The sequence below is a fragment of the Cryptomeria japonica genome, chromosome 11 (assembly GCF_030272615.1).
Source record: "Cryptomeria japonica chromosome 11, Sugi_1.0, whole genome shotgun sequence".
Lineage (NCBI taxonomy): Eukaryota > Viridiplantae > Streptophyta > Pinopsida > Cupressales > Cupressaceae > Cryptomeria > Cryptomeria japonica.
In genome coordinates, this window is record NC_081415.1 from 48441152 (window position 1) to 48463071 (window position 21920).

General features: G+C 37.0%; 2 protein-coding genes across 2 annotated transcripts; both read left to right on the forward strand.

The window, feature by feature from the left end:
• The first annotated feature begins 248 nt into the window (after positions 1 to 248).
• Positions 249 to 2736, forward strand: LOC131076773 (flavonoid-6-hydroxylase). Its single transcript, XM_058014091.2, has 2 exons — positions 249 to 1244; positions 1889 to 2736. The coding sequence occupies exons 1-2, from the start codon at positions 861 to 863 to the stop codon at positions 2297 to 2299; spliced, it is 795 nt and encodes a 264-aa protein (XP_057870074.2). The 5' UTR covers positions 249 to 860; the 3' UTR covers positions 2300 to 2736.
• LOC131076809 (cytochrome P450 750A1) lies at positions 329 to 859 on the forward strand. The gene has a single exon (XM_058014142.1). The coding sequence runs from the start codon at positions 329 to 331 to the stop codon at positions 857 to 859; it is 531 nt and encodes a 176-aa protein (XP_057870125.1).
• Positions 2737 to 21920: the final 19184 nt, after the last annotated feature.

Below are 21920 nucleotides of genomic sequence, written 5' to 3' on the forward strand. Positions count from 1 at the left end.
ATGACAAAACCCATGTTCCCATAATGGTCTACATTTCTTAATACATGACAAAACCCTCACCAAATTAAATCAAGTACATGACAAAACCCATGTCCCTGACAAAAACCCTTGTGCCCATAATGGTCTACTCATGCTTGTCGTTTATAAAGACAGTAATGGAGTAATTCTCTTTAATTCATTGATATGGATTTTTTCCACGTGCCTGTCACTTATAAAAATTAATGGAGTTATTTCTCTCGTTTATTTTATTCATTCTCATTCATTCATATGGATTTTTTTAAACATAGTATTTAGAAAACAAAGAGGTTTGAGCTTGACGGAAGTATTCATGGACCTAACATCTTCTATGATGTCTGTTATTCTGGTGGGAGCTGCTACAATTTTCCTAGCGGCAACAATTCTACTAAAAAGCCTTGGAAGTTACAAGATCCGTCTCCCCTCAGGCCCCAGAGCTATTCCTGTAATTGGCCACTTTCATCTTCTCTTTGATAAAACCAGGCCAATTCACCAGATTCTAAGTTCACTCTCAACACGCTATGGACCTGTTATGCATCTAAAATTTGGGAGCTGCCCAGTTTTGGTGATAAGCTCTGCAGATTTAGCCAAAGAATGTTTTACAGTAAATGATAAGGCTTTTGCATCTAAACCCCGGCTTACACAAGGTAAGCATTTGGGCTACAATTATTCTATGATTGCTTGGGCTCCTTATGGCCCCTACTGGAGAATGGCTAGAAAAGTTTGTGTACATGAGCTTCTATCTTCCAAAAGAATCCAGTCGTTCGCACCCAAGAGAATGCAACAACTTCGTAAAGCAGTAAATTCTTTTGTTTCAGCAGACACAGCTTCAGAGTATTGTTAACATGAGAAGTGTTATTTCCAAATTGAACTTTAAAACCCTGATGTCTATGATTATAAATGAGAGGTATTTTGCAGAGGAATCAGGGATTTCGGAAGATTTGATGACCCATGTGATTGAAGAATCCTTTATGCTTCATGGATCAATCAATGTTGGGGATTATATTCCCTGGTTGAAGTGGTTTGATTTGCAAGGGTATGAGAAGGCAATGAAGAGGGTACAGGAGAAGTTAGACTTGTACATGCAGAGAATTTTGGAGAAGCACAGGGAGAGAGGATTAAAAGAAGGGGGAGAGATGGAAGACTTTGTTGATGTGCTGATCGCACAGGCAGAGGAGAATGCCCAAGCAATTCCTGATAAAGATGAATTCATTAAGGCAACTACTATTGTAAGTGTTTTGAATTTGCTAGTTTTGAACTATTTTGGTTTATTTCATTTCCATGTTTAGCTAAAAGCCCTTTTACCATTAGTTGCTCCAGTGGCTCTATACATTTGAATCGTAAGATTATATTTGTTTCACTTCCACGTTGCACCAGTGGCTTTATACATTTGAATCGTAAGATTATGTTGTGCATCAATGGAGGAGATGAGGAGTAGGAAAGTAGCAGATAAAGATGATAAATAGTGAAGTGGTGAAAACAGATCAACAAAGGGTTCTGTAGTAGTTTCCATATTAAGGGGAGGTGCTGGTCTTGATGGGATTATGCTGCAAACACTTGGTAAAACTAACTTATGAAGAGAAACTAGCCTATGAGATTTGAAACATAGCTATGACAAATAGTTGATTCAAAGGTCTAAAAGATGACCTAGAATTTGTCTCCCAACTTCCCTGCAAGGCCCTTGAATTCTTCAGTCTATCCACATGGTGGTTAAGAGTGAGGTTGTGAAAACCTGTCCATAGCAGCTTGGGAGAGTGAGAAATTATCATTGATAAAAGAAAATGAGTTTTTTCATAGCATTCCTGTAGATTGTAAATAAATTAGCGTAGGATTTTTTCTCTTTTCCTTTCTATTAATACTTGTAGCTATGCAGATTATGTTTAGCGCAGGATCTGATACAACTTCAGTTGCCCTAGAGTGGGCATTGGCATTGTTACTACAACATCCCCATGTAATGAGGAAGGCACAAGAGGAACTTGATTCTAAAGTTGGACGGCAGAGACTAGTGGAGGAGTCAGATTTACCCCAGTTAAAATACCTGCAAGCAATAGTGAGAGAGAATATGCGCCTTCATCCACCAGCGCCTTTGCTTTCGGTTCACAAATCTATCGACGCTTGCACAGTTGGAGGCTATCATATTCCTGCAGAAACATTGCTATTTGTAAATGTATGGGCAATTCATAGGGACCCAAGATTGTGGAATAAACCATTAGAGTTTATACCAGAGCGTTTTATGCAGAAGGAGATGCAGTTAGACAACATACAAATGAGTGGGGATGAGTGAGAGATAATTCCATTTGGGGAAGGGAGAAGAGGATGTCCTGGTGCTTCATTGGCAATGAGTATGGTGCAAACAACTCTTGCAACTTTCTTGCAAAGCTTTGATTGGTTTGTTCCAGATGGAAAAGTTGTTGACATGAATGAAGGGGTCGGCTTGACAATGCCAAGGGCAGTACCTTTGGAGGTTACCATCAAGCCTCGTCTGTCCCATCATCTATACTAGAAAAAGATGATCTAGTGGTAAACTGTTCAATTTCTTCTTTGTTCTTATTTATCTTTTGATTGCAGAAGAAGCATCAGTACAAATTATTGAATTGCTTTAGCTTGATGTCATAGATTATTGAATTCCACCTTCTAGACTAAGAAGATTTCCCAAATAGAACATATTGTCTATTTGTTTGTGGAGAACATATTCATATAAATATGTTTATCTTTTATTAATTATATCTGTTAGTGTATCTATTTTCTATTTTTAAATGTTTGTTTTTATATTGTTTTTTTGAGTCTAATCTTCTATTTTATTGAAAAATATATATTTGATATCTTATATATCACACATTTTTAGTTGTATATGATCAAATTTGTTACATTTGGAATGCGTATCTATATTATAAGAAATGAATCATATTTGAATTATAAACTTTTCATATTTATTGGAATGTTCAATTCACTTTGTGAATAGTTTTTCCAATAATTTTAAAAAGGTTCTATTTTAAACAATTATTATTTTTATCTAGAAAAGAATATTGTGTCAAATCATGTTCATTTAATGAATCTTAGTAACTTCTTAAAGTCTCATTAGATAGTTATTTAGCAAGACAATTTAGTAGTATTATGAGATACTACTTAAGAAGGGCTATAATAAGATTTAGATAGAAATAGTTTAACTAAAAATAGATATAAATTCAAGCATGACATGATTGAAAAGAACTCCCACGTTTTCAAGAGATAATGAATGAAAGAGACTTTTCATCATTATTTTGCTCACTAGTTAACAACAGTATTATAAAGCTTTTTATTTTTTTTATTTAATATCAATATAGTATTAGTGCTGTTCAACTTTTTCTCAATGGCATCATAAACTATCACATCGAACAGTTAAATTATTAAGCTAAGCCCCAACCAATGTCACTTGAGTAATGGAATTATATAAAAAATTACGGGTCTATGTTATCAAATTTGCAAATCCATAGTAGGTAAGAAAATTAAAATTTATATTTATACTGATTATTTAATTTATATTTTGTAATATTAAAAGTCATATTTTAGCAATTTATGTCACTTGAATTTTTTGATTTATATTTGATGATGATCAATGAACCTAAGTTAAAATGGTATTTTATGCAATAATCTTGCTCTAGTTTGTGGTCCCTGAATGGTGTTTTATAGATTCTAATAATAAAACATGAGTAATGGAATTATATTTGCAAATCTAAAGTAGGTAAGAGAATTAAAATTTATATTCATATTAATTATTTAATTTATATTTTATTATATTTAAATTTAATTTTATATTAATTATTTAATTTATATTTTATTATATTAAAATTTATATTTTAACAATTATTTATAATTGTTTATCATTCTATTATTTACAATTATTTAATTTATATTTTATTATATTAAAATTTATATTTTATTATATTAAAATTTATATTTTAGCGGTCTGTTAATGGGCTTTTGAGGACTAATCCTCAGAGGATGGGAGAAGTAAGACAAGAGTGGGATTCGCCAGATAAGGGTTGGACTAAGGTCAATTTTGATGGCGCTTCAAGGGGAAATCTCAGGGTCTCTGGTGCTGGGGTCATAGCTCGGGACAATTATGGCAACATTCTAGCCATTGGAGCTAAAAGATTGGTGGATGGATCGAACAACGATGCTGAGTGCCAAGCGATTTTGGAAGCCAATCTAATGGCTAAGAAATTGGGAGTGAAGAAACTCCATCTGGAGGGAGACTCTCAAATTGTGGTGAGCGGGATAGCTAGACGTCAAATGGAGGCGTGACATCTAGACAAACACATTAAAAGAATAAAACTTCTTTTGTGTGAGTTGGAAGACTTTAAGGTGACACACGTTCTCAGGGAAGCAAATGTGGAGGTTGGCAAACTTTCAAATGTGGGAGCGAATGGTTCATTGGAAAACAACTTTAGCTTATTTGAGGACTTTCGAAATGTTAGTTCTCATGAATTTGGTTGAATTGCTTAAATTAAGGGAAGTGAACCCGAGTTGTTTTTGATGTGGTTGATTTTGACACTGGACTTGTGGGAAGTAATGTCCCTCATGGATTGTGATCTACAAATTTGTTGCAAGTGGCTTTGGCGGCGATGGAGTGATGATGGAGGCAATTGGTGAGTTGGCCTGGTGATGATGCATGGTTTGATGCGCTTCGTGTGGAGCAATCATGTCATGTGATGGAGATGGCTTTTTTAAGGCCTTGGATTTTGGTTCCTTAGCATTTCGAAGTTGCTGGTTTTTGGCTTTGGTAGTTTGTGCAAGTTTTGGTGAGGAGGTGAGACAGGATAGAGGCAAATTTTTCCTTGTCGACGGACGGTCAGATGCTAGAATTCAGCGACTTGATTTCGAGCAACAGAGTCATGAATGTCTTCAGGGTGGATGGGGAGGATTTTTGGACGGCGATGTGGTTGATGGTTGGTGAGGAATTTCTGGTGTCTGACTGCCGTCCTCGAACAAGCCTTCATATCTCGTCATTGTTCGTTGCTTTGGCCTTGTTGGTGGGAAGGTCACAGAAGGAGGTGTAACAGGTTGCGTCTTTGGTGTTGGGACCTAAATGGTCAGGCGGTTTGGATGAAGTGGTGGCTCGAGCTGTTGTTGGAAAAGGGCTGAAGATGCTGGAAGAACCATGGTAGAGGATTGGCGTGGAAATGGGGGGGCTGCAACTGTTCGTAGTTTGGTCAGTGTCTCGACCTATTGAAATTCAGCTTGAGAACGCAAGGAAGGGATGGGGGATGTAGTGCATTTTGTGTGAGAGTTGGGGCTGACTGAGAGAGTGAAGATTCGTGGGAAGAAGACCCCAATTCGGTCTGAAGCTCCTCTGGACGAGGATGGGAGGCCTCTAATCCACCATCAGATTCCATGGAAGCACATGAAGGTGGTGGAGCGCGGTTCATTGCATGGTGGTAGGCTAGGAACAATGCCAGGTGGAGGGAGGGAGTTGCATGTTGCAGGGCCCAGCTAGGGAATTCCAAACTTCTCAAGGGAAGAGGCCTTGGGATGGTTTCGTTAGATAGGTCCTTTGGGCCTGTCGGGTTTTGTGGAGTTGTGTGTATGCATGGTTGGTTTTCTTGTCATGGCTAGTCCTGTAGGTCTGGTGTCTATTTCGGGTTCAGTTGGTTTTGTAGGGGTGAGACCCCATGTAGTGGCAAGCTGTTTAACAACTTTTTGGTTGTAAACTTTCCTTTTATAAGCAATATATTATCCTGGTTATCGATAAAAAAAATTAGATTTTAGCAAGTGCAGAGGGTGGTTATAGTCATCCCAAAAAGCCATCCAATTTAAGGGTTTTGGTGGTAGAGAATCTTAAAAAAAATAGATGATAACACTTTGAGATATAACAGGGTTATTGGTTGGATGATTATGAATGGCCCTAGCTACCATTATCAACTCTAGAATCCATCGTTTCACTAATTTAGTTTTATTTTTTAAAACCATTTGATTATTTAAATTATGAATTTTTTTCATTGGTGGTATTAATTTTGGTGAATAGTGTAATTAAGAAACATATAACTATTTGATTAATTGAATTATAAATTTAAGATATTATTATATGTGAATGTAGGTATTATTTTCTTTTTTAAAAGTTGTCATGCATGTCTACATTGACAATTTTTATGTACATAAAGTTTTAAGTAAAGTTAATGGGAAATTATACCACTCAAGAAGTGAGACTATAGTTGTTACAATGTAGATTCAATGATAAATTTTTTAGAATAATTTCCTATTAAATAAGAAACCAATCAATTGAATTATGTTGTAGACTAATTAATTTCTAAAGAAAATTACCAAGTTGATCAAATTATTTCTTACATAATACCATGAGATAAAAAGCATCGGCAAATTATAAAATAATCATGTTAAAATATAAAATAAATACCACAAGACTATATAAAATATGCAATGGAAAACTCTTATGAGTGAAAAGTATAGCCTCCAAAAGTGTCCATGCTTAGTGTATTATTTTGCAACAAAAATATTATATTAGCTTATAGATTCTCCATGAATAATTCTAAAATATCATCCTCCTCTAATGTAATCTCCATGAGTCCAAGTATTTATTAGCACTTTCCAGGCTATACTTTACTTATGCACTCAACAAGAGAGCTCAATTATATAAATAAACATATCCCCAAAAATCCAATGAGTCCATCAACCAACCTCAACCACTAAACATGGACTTGATTTTAGAGAATGAATATCACATAAAATTATGAAGTGCTAAGGTAAAACTATGTGCCCTAAAGTCATGAGTACATAGAACCATTGAACTAAACATTTACTTCAATATTACTATGTTTTTTTAATATTAAATATTTTCACAATATAGCTTACACATAAAATATCTAACTATTGTCAGATACAACATTGCATGTGGACCTATTTTTTTCCCATATTATTTTGGTAAGTGGTGGTGTTGTTGTTGTAACTACCAAGGTTCAGACCCTTGCAAGGCCATTGTGATTGGAGTCTTGTGCCTACACTAATCTAATGTGCTCAAGCATTTGAGCCTGAAAATTATTAAATGGAGATGAGGTCCCACATTTGTGATAGCACCAATTCATATCTCTTGGTCAAAAGTGTTTCATGTGGTACCAGAGGGCATGTCCTATCAACATCACTAGTCATGCTACAAATTTTACTCGACACTTCTAAAAATTTTTGTGAGTGGACCCAAATAAATATATAATATGGATAAAAAAATCTCCTAAATATGTACTATAAATAAATAGGTATTTTTCATAATTAAATAATTATTTCTCGTGTGAGGTTTACAATGCACTTTTCCTAAGATTCTCCCACTTGCTGACTACAATGCATAAGGCTTAACTAATGAATTATCATATCCATACATAAATGTAAGGAAGCTAGTACCTTGAGAGGAGGGTAAAGCAATTCTTTTTACAGATCCTTACAACAATTACAAAACTTAATATAAATAAACATGAATACCGTGCACACCAACAAAATAATAATTTATGTTGGGAAATTCCCTTTCGAGAGAAAAACCTCACGCTCCAAAATCCACCCAATATATTATTCAAAACTCAATAACAAACTACAACATACTTGTAGAGAAAGATTTGTATATCCAACTAGAGTTACACACAACCTTTACCTCACACAACTCATATATAGGAGATGCAATACATGAAATTGTCAAACAATATTACAAAACCATGAGCTAGAACCACCCAATAAACTGATACCCATCTTATCTCCAATCCTAGATGCCCTATGATGTGTCAAAACACACATCCACATCTGCATCTCACTTTTACAATTCATTTATGTGTTTAACGATTTTTATATTTCCTATTTTAGGAGACCCAACTTTCAGAGGCCATAACATTTACATTATGTGTCTAATTGACGAACCGTTTGAAGCATCACAAAGCTCGCAACATGATCTATCAAGCTATAAATCACTATTCCAATCATGGACAGTTTCAAGATATTTAAGAGCTTCTAAATCCCTCAAAATTGTCTCCAAAAATTTCATTCACATGTTTAAAAATAAAATATTCTAATCTAGACATGATCTTCTAGAAAAAAATTACCAACATGCTTATCTAGCCATTGAAAGATTTCTAGAAAATTTTGGACCAATCTTTTCTCAAATGAAAACCTACTAAAAATAGTAACCTTATCTATATGCAAGGTTGAGACACCATTTTCCTAATAATAAAACCACATGCTTTTACACTTCATCAAGATACCACCTATACATCTCCTAAAGATACAATATCAATAATATGTATTTTTTAAAATTATATAATTCTTTGTTGTTCAAGGTGTATAGTTCACCCATTTTCTAACATTCTTTCACTTGTTGAGTATATTTCATAAGGTTCAGATAATAAAATAAATTACGATACCCATCAATGAAATCATATGAATCTCTAGCATGCATTCCATTGAGATACATGCACTAACATCGGCCAATATGTGTATAATCTCAAGCAATAAATTCTATCATCTTGCAACATACCACCTATAAAAATAAAATAAGATAATGTTAAGATGCACCATTCAAAAAAATGAAGCATTAGATTGAAGTGATGATAAACTTGGTTTCAAGATACTACTAAATGAAATAAAATAGAATGGCTAGAAATGAAAATCAAAATAAATTCTAATATGTCAAACCATTGATATGTCAAAGGTTTCAAATTTTAGGAAAATGGTGTCTTAACCATGCGAATATTAAAAGTTACTATTCATAAATGAGCATAGAGGGTTGGGGTGATCACTACCTTGGTGGGGGATTTGAGAATCATGCACCCCAATAGGGGTTAAGAGGAAGTTCCCTTAAAAGCCACATTTTATGTATAATTTATTATTGTAAATATTGTCAGTTTCTCATTAAGTAATAGATTTGATGGTGGATTTTATGAAGCTATATTTTATGATATATTGTGAGATTATGATAGTTATTGAGTTGCCTCTAAATATCTAGTTGGTGATACTCTTATGAGAATATTTCTCTACAAGTTTCTTAAAATCCATTGTTGATTTTCTAATAATATACATGGTGCCTTTTGGAGTGTATATTTTTCTCAAGTAAAAACATTTTCCCCACATAAAGCATTGTGTTCTAGTATGGATGTTATATGTTATTTCTATTTAATTTTTATAACTCTTGTAATGATTTGAAATGTTTTGCATAGCCATCATCTCTAGGTTAGTTTTGAAAGTTATTTCATTACCTTAAATTCCTTTCAAGTGGTATTAGAGATTGATCACCTTTGGTTTTAGTCATGGGTTGTTGGGTTTTTTAAACTAATATAGATATTGTTTATGGTGAAAAGTGGAAACAACAATATTGAAAGACTAAATGAATTCAACCACAAAACCCTAGCCGAACAACAACAAAGATCCACCATAACATATGAAGATTACCTAAGACAACACAAATCAAATGAAATCACAAAGATTATACCATCACATGTCCAATAGGGTTTGGATCTCCATTCTTCCTATCTCCATTGATCTTGCTTGATATATTTTCTCTCTAATTTTATATGTGCACAAGAGCTCAACAAAGAACGGAAATGTGGTTGCAAGTAGGCTTGATCGCATATGAAAGTTTGAAAGCGTAGTGTAGTCGGGTTGAATAGATGATTTTGAATGATAAGATTTGATAATGAAAGAGAGTATCTTCTTAAATAGAAGACACTATAAGAAACGGAGGGATAAGATTGAGAGGTGTAAAAGATAAATGGTCAGCTAAGATTAGAGGATATGTAAAAGAAATAATAAAATAATGAGAGGGTAGGTAGTGTAGGAATTAAGAGATGAATGACATGTGTCATGGATATAAAAGGCTAATGAATTAATTAATTAAATAAAGATTTATTTAATTAATAAAAGAAGTGGGATCAATTAAATAAATAAGATATTTATTTAATTTGGGAAAAGGATAATTTAAATAAATAAATGTATTTATTTAAATGAGAAATAAGGCTAGAAGAGGATAAATGAATTAATTAAATAAATAAAGATTTATTTAATTAATAGAATAATTAAGCTAAAATAATTAAATAAATAAAGATATTTATTTAATTAGACTGGACAATTTTAGGTGTCTACATTTTGCCCCTCTTTGAGACAATGCAGCTTGTCGCGTTGTGTCAAAGAAGATAAGATGAACTGATACAAAGTTGTCCCAAGATGGGAATGATATGCCCCCTCGAGAGATTGGATGAAAATGTCTAGAAAGATCACAGACAATCTCTCGATAAGAAAGAAAGGCTAGAATGGACTGATCGGATAGGATAGAGTGACAAAGTCACAGGATAAAGAAGACTGACATGGGAAAGTAGGGCTAGGGAAGGCTATAAGATAGACTATGAGGGAAAACATCCTCATTGTCATCCACACATCTAAGAGATTAGAGTGCAGAGAGAGCCGAGAGCAATCAACATTCAATAATGATGGCTTTGGTGCATAGTTTCATTCACGTTCACTGATTTCAGAGGTCAACAAATGCAGGAGAGCCGGTGAGTACCGCAAAACCTCCTTGTACTTTTCCACATTAAATCTTGTCATAAATGCATGCTAGGCAGGTAATAAATGCACTTTAGGTATGTCAAGCGGGGGGGAAAAAAATGCTAAGGCGCGTCTATGTTGGTGCCAGGTGCATCTGGGTAGGCTAGGTGAGTTTGTGCAGGACAGATGCATTTGTGTCTTCAAGGTTGAATCAATAGTTCTCTGATAAACATACGCTATCGATTGGATAAGCTGCTGAGAGGATACACTCAAGAAGGTCCTCTAGGGAAGACTAGAATAAAAGATAGGGCTGGGATTGACAATTCTGTGATAGAACATACGTTGCCAATCAAGAAACTACTCAAGAGGATACACTCAAGCAGAGGCCCTAGGATAGGATAAAGCGAGGCACTTTGTGATGAACATGGAGTACCAAAAAGATTGACAATTCTATGATAGAACATACATTGTCAATTGGATTAGGCTGAAATTGACAATTCTATGATAGAACATACGTTGTCAATTGGATAAGCTACTCAAGAGGATACACTCAAGTAGGTGCCCTAAAAGATAGGATCAAAGCAGCACTTTGTGACGAACAGGGAATGCTACTAGGATAAAAAAGTAGTACTTTGTGATGAACATGGAGTGCTACTAGGATTCAAAAGTAGTACTTTGTGATGAACAGGGAGTACTAAAAAGAACAACACTTTGTGATGAACATGGAATGCTACTAGGATAGAAAGCAATACTTTGTGATGAATAGGGAGTACCACTAGGATTGACACAGTTGATTTGCTTGATTGCAGGAGGACCTATTGATGCTGGAGTCACGAGAGAGATTCCCGTTGACTCAGATTTTGCGAGCAAAGTTGACATTCGAGGATAGAGTAGCAATTTAGGCTATGGGCTTGCAACATATTCTGCATGTACCTGAGTTTCGGGCAAACATGGGATTGTTGACTGTGTTAGCTAAGTGATGACACTCAGAGACTTGTACTTTTCAATTGGCTATGGGTGAGATGATAGTCACCTTAGAGGATGTATATAAGATACTGAGGATACCGATCGATGGGGAGTTGGTTCCTTATGATTGAGATGGAGACAGGGATGCACTGAGACGAGTGTTTCAGGATCCAGGGCTAGAGATGAGGGCTAGACATGTGGCTTGGGACACCATGATGGCTACAGGATTGGCACTATCGGCAGTGCTAGCAGGAGTTATTAGTGGGTTCCTTTATCCAGATAGGATGACATGAGGGTTGGTTGTGGGATGGGGGAGGAGGAGGATGAGCTACTATCCTTGAGGGAGATCTTCTAGGGATAGACAGATGAGATCCAGGATATGGAGAGGGAGACAACTAGACTTAGGAGACAACTGAGGGATACTGAGAGGGAGAGAGATCAGGCTATTGAGCGCTAGACAGAGGCTGAGACAACACCAAGGGCAGGGAGATAGGCAATAGAGGACACAAGAGCTGGATATGCCTATGTTCTGCGAGCCGAGGAGGAGATAGGCTACTGGAGAGACCTATAATATGGAGCGGTGCCACCAGAGCAGCAGGCTAGGAGCTTCCAGAGACCATCGTGGACTACGACGACCACTAGAGGGAGAAACAAGAGACAAGCATCTAGTGCTGGAGTCATGGGTCCTCCACCACCACCAAATAGAGGGGGTAGGAGAGATGATCCACTGGTGGGTCCTTCCAGGGCTCAGACTCCGTCGAGGCCAGGTGGCTCCAAGGGAGGGAGTTTATCATTACCTTAGAGGGCTCCCTATGTATTAGTTTTTTGTACCATTTTTGCATGATGATGTAAACACCTTCGAGTGATTGTAGCCATATGTATTTTGACATTATTGTATCATGACACTTATGATTTTGATATATATATATGAGATGATTCATCTTTGCGGCAACTATATGCATGTGTACTTATGTGATGCATGTTTCTATGTGATGTTTGTATCTATGTGATGCTTATGATATGGATGCAAATATGTACATGATGAAATGCAATAGTTTTTGTTCTTTTATGTTTTATATGTTATGCAAATGTGAATGTATGAAATGAAAATAAATATGATAATGAAAATGATTATTTACATGATGAGAATGTAAAATGTGCTAACATGTGTTCTGTACAGGATGCGATGCAATTTTGACACCTATATGTATGCAATGCTAACATGTGATAATGCAGGTGCAACTACATGAAATGCAAATATTTTTTGGTGTGTCATTATACTCAGTCATGTGATAGTAGGCTACATGAACTCAAGAAGGACGATGGAGGTCAGTCAATAAAGGGGTATGGAATATAGAAGATATGGAAGTGAAAGAGCTTCTTGTGTGTTATCATCATTGAGCTTTATTATGGCAAGTAGGTTATGACAATAAAGGCATATGTTCGACCCAGGAAAGTCATTGTACCCGTTTGCATGGAGATTAGACAGTTACAAACAAGGAATGCCCTAGTTCATACTAGACTCATAGTGTCCTCATATCCTTGGACAAGTCATAGCATTACTAAGAGACAATCCACAAACAACAAATAAAAATAGGTGACGATACCCCATCCTCGCCTTTCTAGTCAAAGATATCCTGGAGATAAAAATATCTAGTCAGAGACATCTTGGAAAAGCTAAAAGACATGTCACCAGAAAGATAAAATCAAAAGAAAACCAAGACTCAACACCAACATCCACTGTAGTCCTCAATTTTAGTGTCTCTTGTCACTTGTATACGTCTTATTTGATTGTGGTCACAATGTTTACTTTCACAAAAGGATAGATAGCACTGAACCATAATGTTGTTTGAGTCTGTTGAAAGATTTGTTTTGTTGAAGCCCATTGTTGTTGTTGTGTCTCCTCTGAAACTGACTGAATCCATGAAACTGATACTTTATTGTGGAGAAGACGAAACTTTATTGCGGATCAGTGATGCAAATGTTGCTTTATTGTGGATTGTGCGTGAATAGACTCAAGAAAAATGGAAGAAATTATACTCCTCGGAACGTGTGATTCTCTCAATTCCACACCCATCACTAGATGTAGGATTTGCCTTAGCCATAAATAGGAGTTGATTTATTATGGATGGAAAGGGGTGAAAAGGGGGGTTTATTATGAATGACTAACCAACCTTGGGTAGATCAATAACAAGCCATGATGGGAATGGGCAAGTTTATTATGAATGGATAGGCTGTGAGTGTGTGCAAAGTGAAATGATGAAATGGAATCCTGAAGGAGGGAGGAGCAATGTCCCTACACATGGCGCCGATGACCCGATTTTCACCATGGTACTTGCCTAGGGCGCAACCAAAGTGGTTTTCACAGTTGGACGAAATGTTTTTTCTTTACTTTTTTCAATTTTTCAATTTTTTTGTATCACAAGGTGCCTATTTACCAGGTTTTCACCAAGTAACGATTTTTTATTTTTATGATTTTTTTTTTTTTGGTATTTTTGATTTGTTTTGAACTTATTGTATTTTTGAATTAGGATATTCTGAAGAGCTATGTGTAAAACCTACGAAGGTGCATGTTGTTGATATGATCTTCTAAAGGTTCACCCTTTGGGGTTGAAAGCTGATATGTACTGTATCCATAGGCTATTGTAATGATGTAAGGACCAAGTTAATTCAGTTCAAACTTTCCCTTATTCTCTTTGTCTTGCTGATTTTTAGGATTTTCTCTAAGAACCAAGTCACCCACCTCAAATGTGTGAGGCTTAACCTTATGATTAAAGCTGTATTGTTCCTTGACTGAATGATGTGTAGCTCAAGTGACTATCTTCCTTGATGAAGGAGCTAAGATAGAATTACTAGTGTGTGGACTAGACAGGCCCATATGCATGTAACCTAAAGAAGTTTGGGCATCCCTAATAACAAATTCCTTGGAGGAAGCTCCATTAAAGGTCCATGATGTATCGCTAGAAGGGAAAGGATGTGTGGAAAAAGTGGATGAGTGATGAAGGCTTATTATTGCGAAAAGAAGTGAAAGTAGGATAGCATGATGGAGACTTTCAACAAGTATTCTTTTTGGCTTAAAATTTTAGAACTTTTTCCCCCAGTTATTTTGATAATAGGGGAGATAATCTCTTGCTCTTTTTGCTTCATAGGATTTTTATCCTTGACTTTGATTTTTTCAGAGTCCAATAGCTTTTTATTTTGATTTGGACTAAAGGACTTTTCTTTATTTTTGACTTTTAGATTTTTATTTTCAAAGCTTGATTTTTGATCCCTAATTAGTAAGGGATTTTGTGATTCTTGTTGATCCAAGTCTAGGAGAGGAGTGGAAATGGAATGAGTGGATGAAATGGTAAGGCTATGTGAGTTCTCAAGAGGGTTGGCGACACTTAATAGATTCTTCATTGGAACCACACTTAGGACTATTGATATCAAGAGCTGCTTGCACCACTAGAGGAGATTTGCATTCAGGCTTAGTAGCCACAACACTAGGTGGTTCGCACCCAATTCCTTAGCATTGCAGATTTTTTGTAGATTGTTCCTGTCGACTGAATACCTTAGGAGATAGTGGGAGTTGATCAACATGAAAGATATCCTCACCACATCCCATGTCTTTAATCTTGAACTTTTCTTTGAGATCTGTTTGTTTTGATGTAGAAGCTTTCAAGGATTCTAGATCAACATATGCTGATGAAGGAATAGCTTCTCGATTGACTAGGATTGTTATTTCTGATCTAGGTCGCAGATTGTTGCAATATATGAATGGATTTGGGTCAGCTTTGACGATCACTTCAACTCTATTGTGTGGAAACTTGATACATCAATGATATGTAGATGGTACTGCACTCATCTCATGAATCCATGGATGTCCTAGCAATAGGTTGTATGTGAGATCTAGATCAAGGACTTGAAAAACTACATCCTTTGTAATTGGCCCAACTCTGAGAGGCAAGGTGACTGTGCCTTTGGATGAACGCTCTTCATCATCATATGCTTTGATGGTGATTTTGTTTGTAGCATTCACAACTTTTTCATAATATCCCAATTATTTAATAGTGCTCAATGTACAAATGTTCAGACCTGCTCCTCCATCTATCAAGACTCGTTTTATTCGATGTTTGTGTAGGAAGGCTTCAATGTGTAACGGTGCATTATGTGGTTGGCTTACGGAGGTATCGTCAGCTTCTGTAAATGTAAGGGAATGTGGAATGGAAAGGTATCCCACCATGGCTTGAAACTGGTCCACGTTCAGATCAGTGGAGATGAAAGTGTCTCTCAAAGTTTTGTCAAGAATGGCTTTATGTGCGGGGGATATGCGTAACAATTAAAGGATGGAGATAAGTGCAGGTGTCTTCCCTAACTTTTCTACAAGGTCATACTCAGGTTTAGTTGATGAGGAAGTGGTGGTTTTAGCCGGAGCACCCTGCAAAGTGACCTTACCTTGTCGAGTTGTGACATTACATTCAGAGGTAGATTCAAAAGAAGGTCCAATGCCTTTTAGGACAACTTTGGGTCTTTGGGTAGAATTTTTAGGTGTTTTGTCCTTGATGATAATGGTAGAGACATAATTGTCCATCAAAATGTGATTAATAGTTGAATCATAGTTATAAGATGCTCTGGTATAGTTGGTTTTCTCATCTATGGCTCTGACATTTCCCTTGTCATGTTTAGGGAATGGTTCCTTAAACATCTCATGTTCTTGATTGGATGAGTGTCCCTCGATCTCAATGTCACCTATATCAATAAGATCTTGTATAATGTTCTTCAAACAATGATAATTTCCTATTTTATGTCCCTTTCTCTTATGAAATTCACAATACTCATCATCATTCCACCAATTTGGTTTAGCCTTTGGCTCATATGGAGGCAGATCTAGAATTGTTATTATTTTGTTTGCCACTAGCTTCTTGAAAGTTGACTCAAGTGGTTCTCCCAATGGGGTGTACTTCCTTCATGATTTGGAAGTTGTTTGAGTATTCACTTTGTTGGCATTTTTGATGTTTATGTTGTGATTGTCATTGATGGACACACACTTGCATTGAGATCTCCTTTATATGTATGAGTTAGATCACAACCGATATTTGTTCCAACCAGTATGTTGTATTATAGTCTTTAGACTATTGATGTTTTGTAGAATGTGTTTCCCGGCTTGAAGCGACATGACGAACCCAAGAGGTTCTTGGATCCCAAGCGCTACGAGGGATCAAAGCAGCATAGCACAGTTTTACCAGTCTTCATTTTTGTTAAACCAACAACCGGTATTTTGTATGAGCCGATAATACTCTGTGATGAGTTACCAACTGACATTTTGTGATGAGTTACCATCCAACAATTGTTTGATGGTGCCGACACTTAAATGGTGCTTTTGTGCCATGTTACCAAAACATGTCTAAATGCATTGAACCTAGGAAATTGTACTGTAATCCTATTGGACCAACATGAAATCAGATTCCTTTATAAGGACATCATGTCTAGGGTTTTAGGTTGTTGAAGGTATGTGTTAGAGTTGTTGTGGTCAATGCTATTGCTAGGGTTCAAGGTGATTGATGAGAGAGAGAGAGTCTGAATGTGTAGAAGACTGAAGTAATGCTGGAATGCATTAGAAGCGAGCTATCAAGGATCTAACCAAGCAAGCTATGCTATCTGATAGATCATATACTTGTTGATTACTCACATCTTTGACAAGTCTGTAGCCCTTAACCGGGTAGGCCCAAAAGCCTTTTGTAAATCCTCTAACAAGGTGGTTCACATCTATGAATCTAAAATCCTTTAGCAAGGTAGTCTTTAATCAGACTTATCTCCTAATAGAGATTGAGATTCCTAACAGGATCTGTTCTCATAAACAACATTGTAAGACCTTAATCGGTCTGGTTCCTATTCTTCAAATAGTTACTTGTGAGTTCCATCTCACCGTGGTTTTTCCCATTTGGGTTTCCATGTCAAAATCTCTTGTGTTATGGTGTTTGTGCTTCTGTGGGTGAATGCATTATTTGTTATTTGGTTTGCATGTGTGCTAACCGGTTTGTGTGTCAGACTGTTTTACCAGTTTACTGTTAGACTAGCAAAGTGTTTTAGTGCAATTTTTTTTGGCATACTAATTCACCCCCCCCCCCCCCCCCCTCTTAGTATTCATCAATTGGTATCAGAGCCTACCTTTCTATAAGTTTAACCACTTGGAAAGAGATATGGGGGAATACACATTGAGGGAACTTAATCATCGGCTCACTCAGTCTGAGCAAGCCTATGATGATCTTATGGTCAAATACAAGGCATCTCAAGCAAAAAGAAGAGAGCATGCTGAAAAACTGATGGAGCTATCTAAAAAAATTCTTCAGATGAAGCAGACATGGAAGCCCTAATTACAGAAGTAAATAAGCTGAATGAATCAAACTCCAACCTGAGAAAGGAGTTGGAAGGATTGACTATCCGGATGTGTCAAGAGCTTGAGAACCGGAGAAAAACTGAAGATCTAGTGAAAGACAAAGATCATGAGATCTCCAAGTTGAAGCAAGAGATCAGTGCCATATCTGCTCAACTCCATGAAAGTAGAATGGAAAAAGAAGAGGTACAAGGTGAACTAAACACAACTATATCTAAGAATGCAACCCTGATGGAAGCAAATGCTGCTATTTCCAAGGAACTCTTTGAGTAAAAGGAAATACTTGCTAAGTTCAACAAGAGTACTGTCAAGCTTGAGCAAAAGCTTGAATCTGCCAAACCGGTCAAGAATACCAATGGACTTGGTTATTCCGGTCATGCGGTAGGTGAGACCTCCGGTACAAATGCTGAAGCATCAAAGAAACAACCGACATCAAAGGATAAAGGTAAGCAAAAGTTTAAACCTATATGCTTTAACTGTCTTAAAGAAGGACATACTGCTAATGTGTGTAGGAGTAAGGCTTACAACAATTTTTCTTATTTTCTAAATGATAAGCCTAGATCCAATAGATTCAATAGTAACTGTTATGCATGCAACAAGTATGGGCATAGAGCATTTGAATGCAGGTCTGTTATAAACAACACTGGAAGATATCCTCTAAAGACCCAAGGAGTTGGTCCTGAACCTTTTGTGAACTGGAATCACAACCGGTTTAATGTCTTCAATCATCAGCCAAGAAGCAGTGGCTATTAAGCGGTAATCGGATGGAGAGAAAATTGTTGGATTTGTCATGATCATGGTCACACTACTGCAACATGTAGAAGAGAGAATGGGAACATGAACAATGGACCTTGGAAAGCACCTGGATTGGTCTGCTATCACTGCAACAAACCAGGTCAAATTGCCAGATTCTGTAGATCAAGAAAGAACATATCTGATGATATATCGGTCACTCCAGAAGGAAATATTGATGTTCAAATAGTTCAAGCGGATATGAACAAAACCTGGAAGAAGAAACCAGTGGTGTTACAAGAGGAACTAGTTTCTGCACCTAGTGTGGAAATATCGGAACCGACAAACTAAGCTTCCAAAGGCTTAGGGGGTGCAAACGGCGAAATGTATCAAACCCCCAATTTAAACTGGTAAAAGACCTTAATCAGTGTGTGATACCTATCTTATGATAGAAGACCAAAAATGGTAAGAAGGGCAAATTAGGGTTTACACCCCAATGGAGGAGCATTAAAGACGGTAGGTGAGGAGTATGCTTAAAAGCACTTTTCAAATCATTTCTCACTATCAGTTTTCGAGCGAAGAACAGTTTTTTAAAGAGAAGAGCGATGAAAAGGCGATTTGAGATAAGATCTTGAGAACTTGAGAAACCACGAAGGAGATTCGAATTCAAACTGAAAATGGTCAAGTGGAGAACACACAGCGGTGATTCAGCAACCGACAGAGTGTGGAATATAATGCCCTATCACAAGTCCAAGTATAATGCCCTATCACAAGTTCCAGCTGGTGTGATAGTAGAAGAGGGAATTTCTGACTACATAGACTGCAAGATTGAAGACCTAGGGTCTCTAGCCATCCACTCCCAGTTAGGTTTGTTTTGTGGCAAGGATAAGAAAATCAAGCCGGAGAATAATATCTTGGAGAAGAAGAAACTCCACAATGCTGTCTACTTCCTGGAAGACTTTACAGAGGATCACATAAGGATCATTTTGAGCAGAGTCCATGGTGACAAGATGTACCTGGAGAGGACGCATGATATTATGCCGTAGGCAATTCATGTAGTCATCGGTTTCTGCAACACAGGGGAAGTGCCAGCCCTAAGGACAGTCAGAAAAACTGAAATGTCCAAGCTCACCAGTTTAGTGAGCGACTCAAGAGGCATGATAGTCAACTCCATCAAGGATGATCTGGTTAAGTATGCCTACATGGTGATAGGCTACAGAACATTCTCTGCTAGTAGAATTAATTCTGTATCTGTTGCAGTGGTAAATGCTTCTTACCAGATGATAAAGGAGGATGCATCATTTGACTTGTGCACCGGTATGCAGAGACAACTCATGTTGAACCTGAAGTTGATTAAATAGGATAATGCACTTAGGTTCAAATTTGGACAACTACTGGTTGGGTTGTTCTTCTATTTTCAAGGTTACTTCCTAGGAGTTGGAGATGTCTAGTGGTCTCCTGATCAACTGGTAACCAAGCAAATCAAGGAGAGCATTCAAGCAATTGGAACCGGTTACCCTGATGTTCTGAACAAATATTTTGATGAGTTCAGAAGGAAAATGAGCCAAAGGATGAGGATCTTAGGTGATATCGTTAAGAAATATGAAGATGACATCTGTTTCACTATCAAGGTGGATCAATGCATAATGGAGGTTGTCGAACCTAGACAGGAAGAAGTTGAGCCAATGGGCTATGAGGTGATGTACGATAAGCTGGAAGGGTATGCCTCTACCCTTATTGCCTCACCTCTTGATCCTAAGGCAAAGAGGACCAGAACCTATCTAGAAAGGGTTACACCTATCGAGGAACCCTTTGCAAAGAAAGGAAAAGAACCTACAGTGAAAAAGGCAAAGGCAGTGCCTGCAGCATCAACACCGGTTACTATTGCAACTCCAAAAGTGACCAAGTGGTCACCAGCCAAAAAGAAACTGGAAGTAGCACCGGCTAAAGTCTTCGAGAGGAAAAGGAAGACAAAGAGAAATTCACTGGACTCAGAGGAAACTGTGTCTGAGGAGCAGCCAAAGAAGGCAAGACAAACAAGAAAGAAAACAAGGAATGAACCGGCAACATCTGTATCGGTAAATATTGATATCTCCTCCTATAAACCTTTGACACATTGTCAAAGAACAATAAAGAATATTAGGAGAAAATTATTACATGATTTAGTAGACTACTATGATGATTTTAGTGATGAGGAGAAAGAAGAAGTGCTACAGGAAATTATTGTGTATTTGTGTACAAATGACTGGTCGTCATCAGAGATTAAATCTCAGACACCAGATTCCTTGTATAAAGCATTAGATAATAGATGGCACATTGCCATAGAAAAGGAACAGGAAATTAGGGAGAAAGTTTTTTCTCAATACTTTCCTGACTTGTCAAATTTTGAATTATTTGATATTATTGACCAAAATAAAGGACTCTTCTTCATTAGAAGAAGAAGACTCTGGCTATTAGAAGGAAGAGTTGATGATGTTGAAAAGAATACTCATTAGCATATGGTAACGGCTGTCCAATATCACAAAGTGCGTATAACCAACCTGCAAGCGGAAAAAGAACCGGTTATATCCAAACCGGATGAAGTTTTTGATGAAGAAGGAAACCCGGTTGTTGAACTAGTCGACACTATTGATGTCGATGCCTTGGATGAAGAAGATGTTACCCAGGAGATACCATCTGAGGCAACAAGATAGGAGCAACAGGCTAAACAGGAGAAGAAGGAAGAGGACAGATAGGAAGTGGCAAAGGAAAAGGCCAAGCAGAGGAAGAAGGAGGAAGAAGAGAAGTGGAAAAAGAAAGAAGAAGAAAAGAAGAAAAAGGAAGAAGATGAAAAGAAGAAAAAGGAAGAAGATGAAAAGCAAAAAAAGGATGAAGAGGAGAACAACAAAAAGGATGAAGAGGAGAAAAAGAATAAAAATGAAGAGGAGAAGAAGAAGAAGGATGAAGAAGAGAAAAAGAAACAAGAAGATGCAAGAAAGAAGAAAGAGGAAGAGGATAAAAAGATGAGAAAGGAAGAAGAGAAGCGAAAGGAAGCAACAAAGAAGAAAGAAGAGGAAGACAAGGAATAGGAAAATAAGAAGGAAGCAAAGAGAAAGAAGAAGGAAGAAGAGGATAAGGAAGTAGAGAAAAGGAGGGAAGTAGAGAAAAAGAAAGCAGAAGAGGAAAAGGTAGCAGAGAAGTGCACACAGATGGAGACTCCGAAGGCAACTGGTAGTCTACCCAAACCGGTTGACCTCACCAGCCCGATTGATCTCCAGTCTGCAAGTGAATCGGAGCTAATGGAGAGCATCAAGGTTGCTCAAGAGCACCTTGAAATAATTCGAAGGAA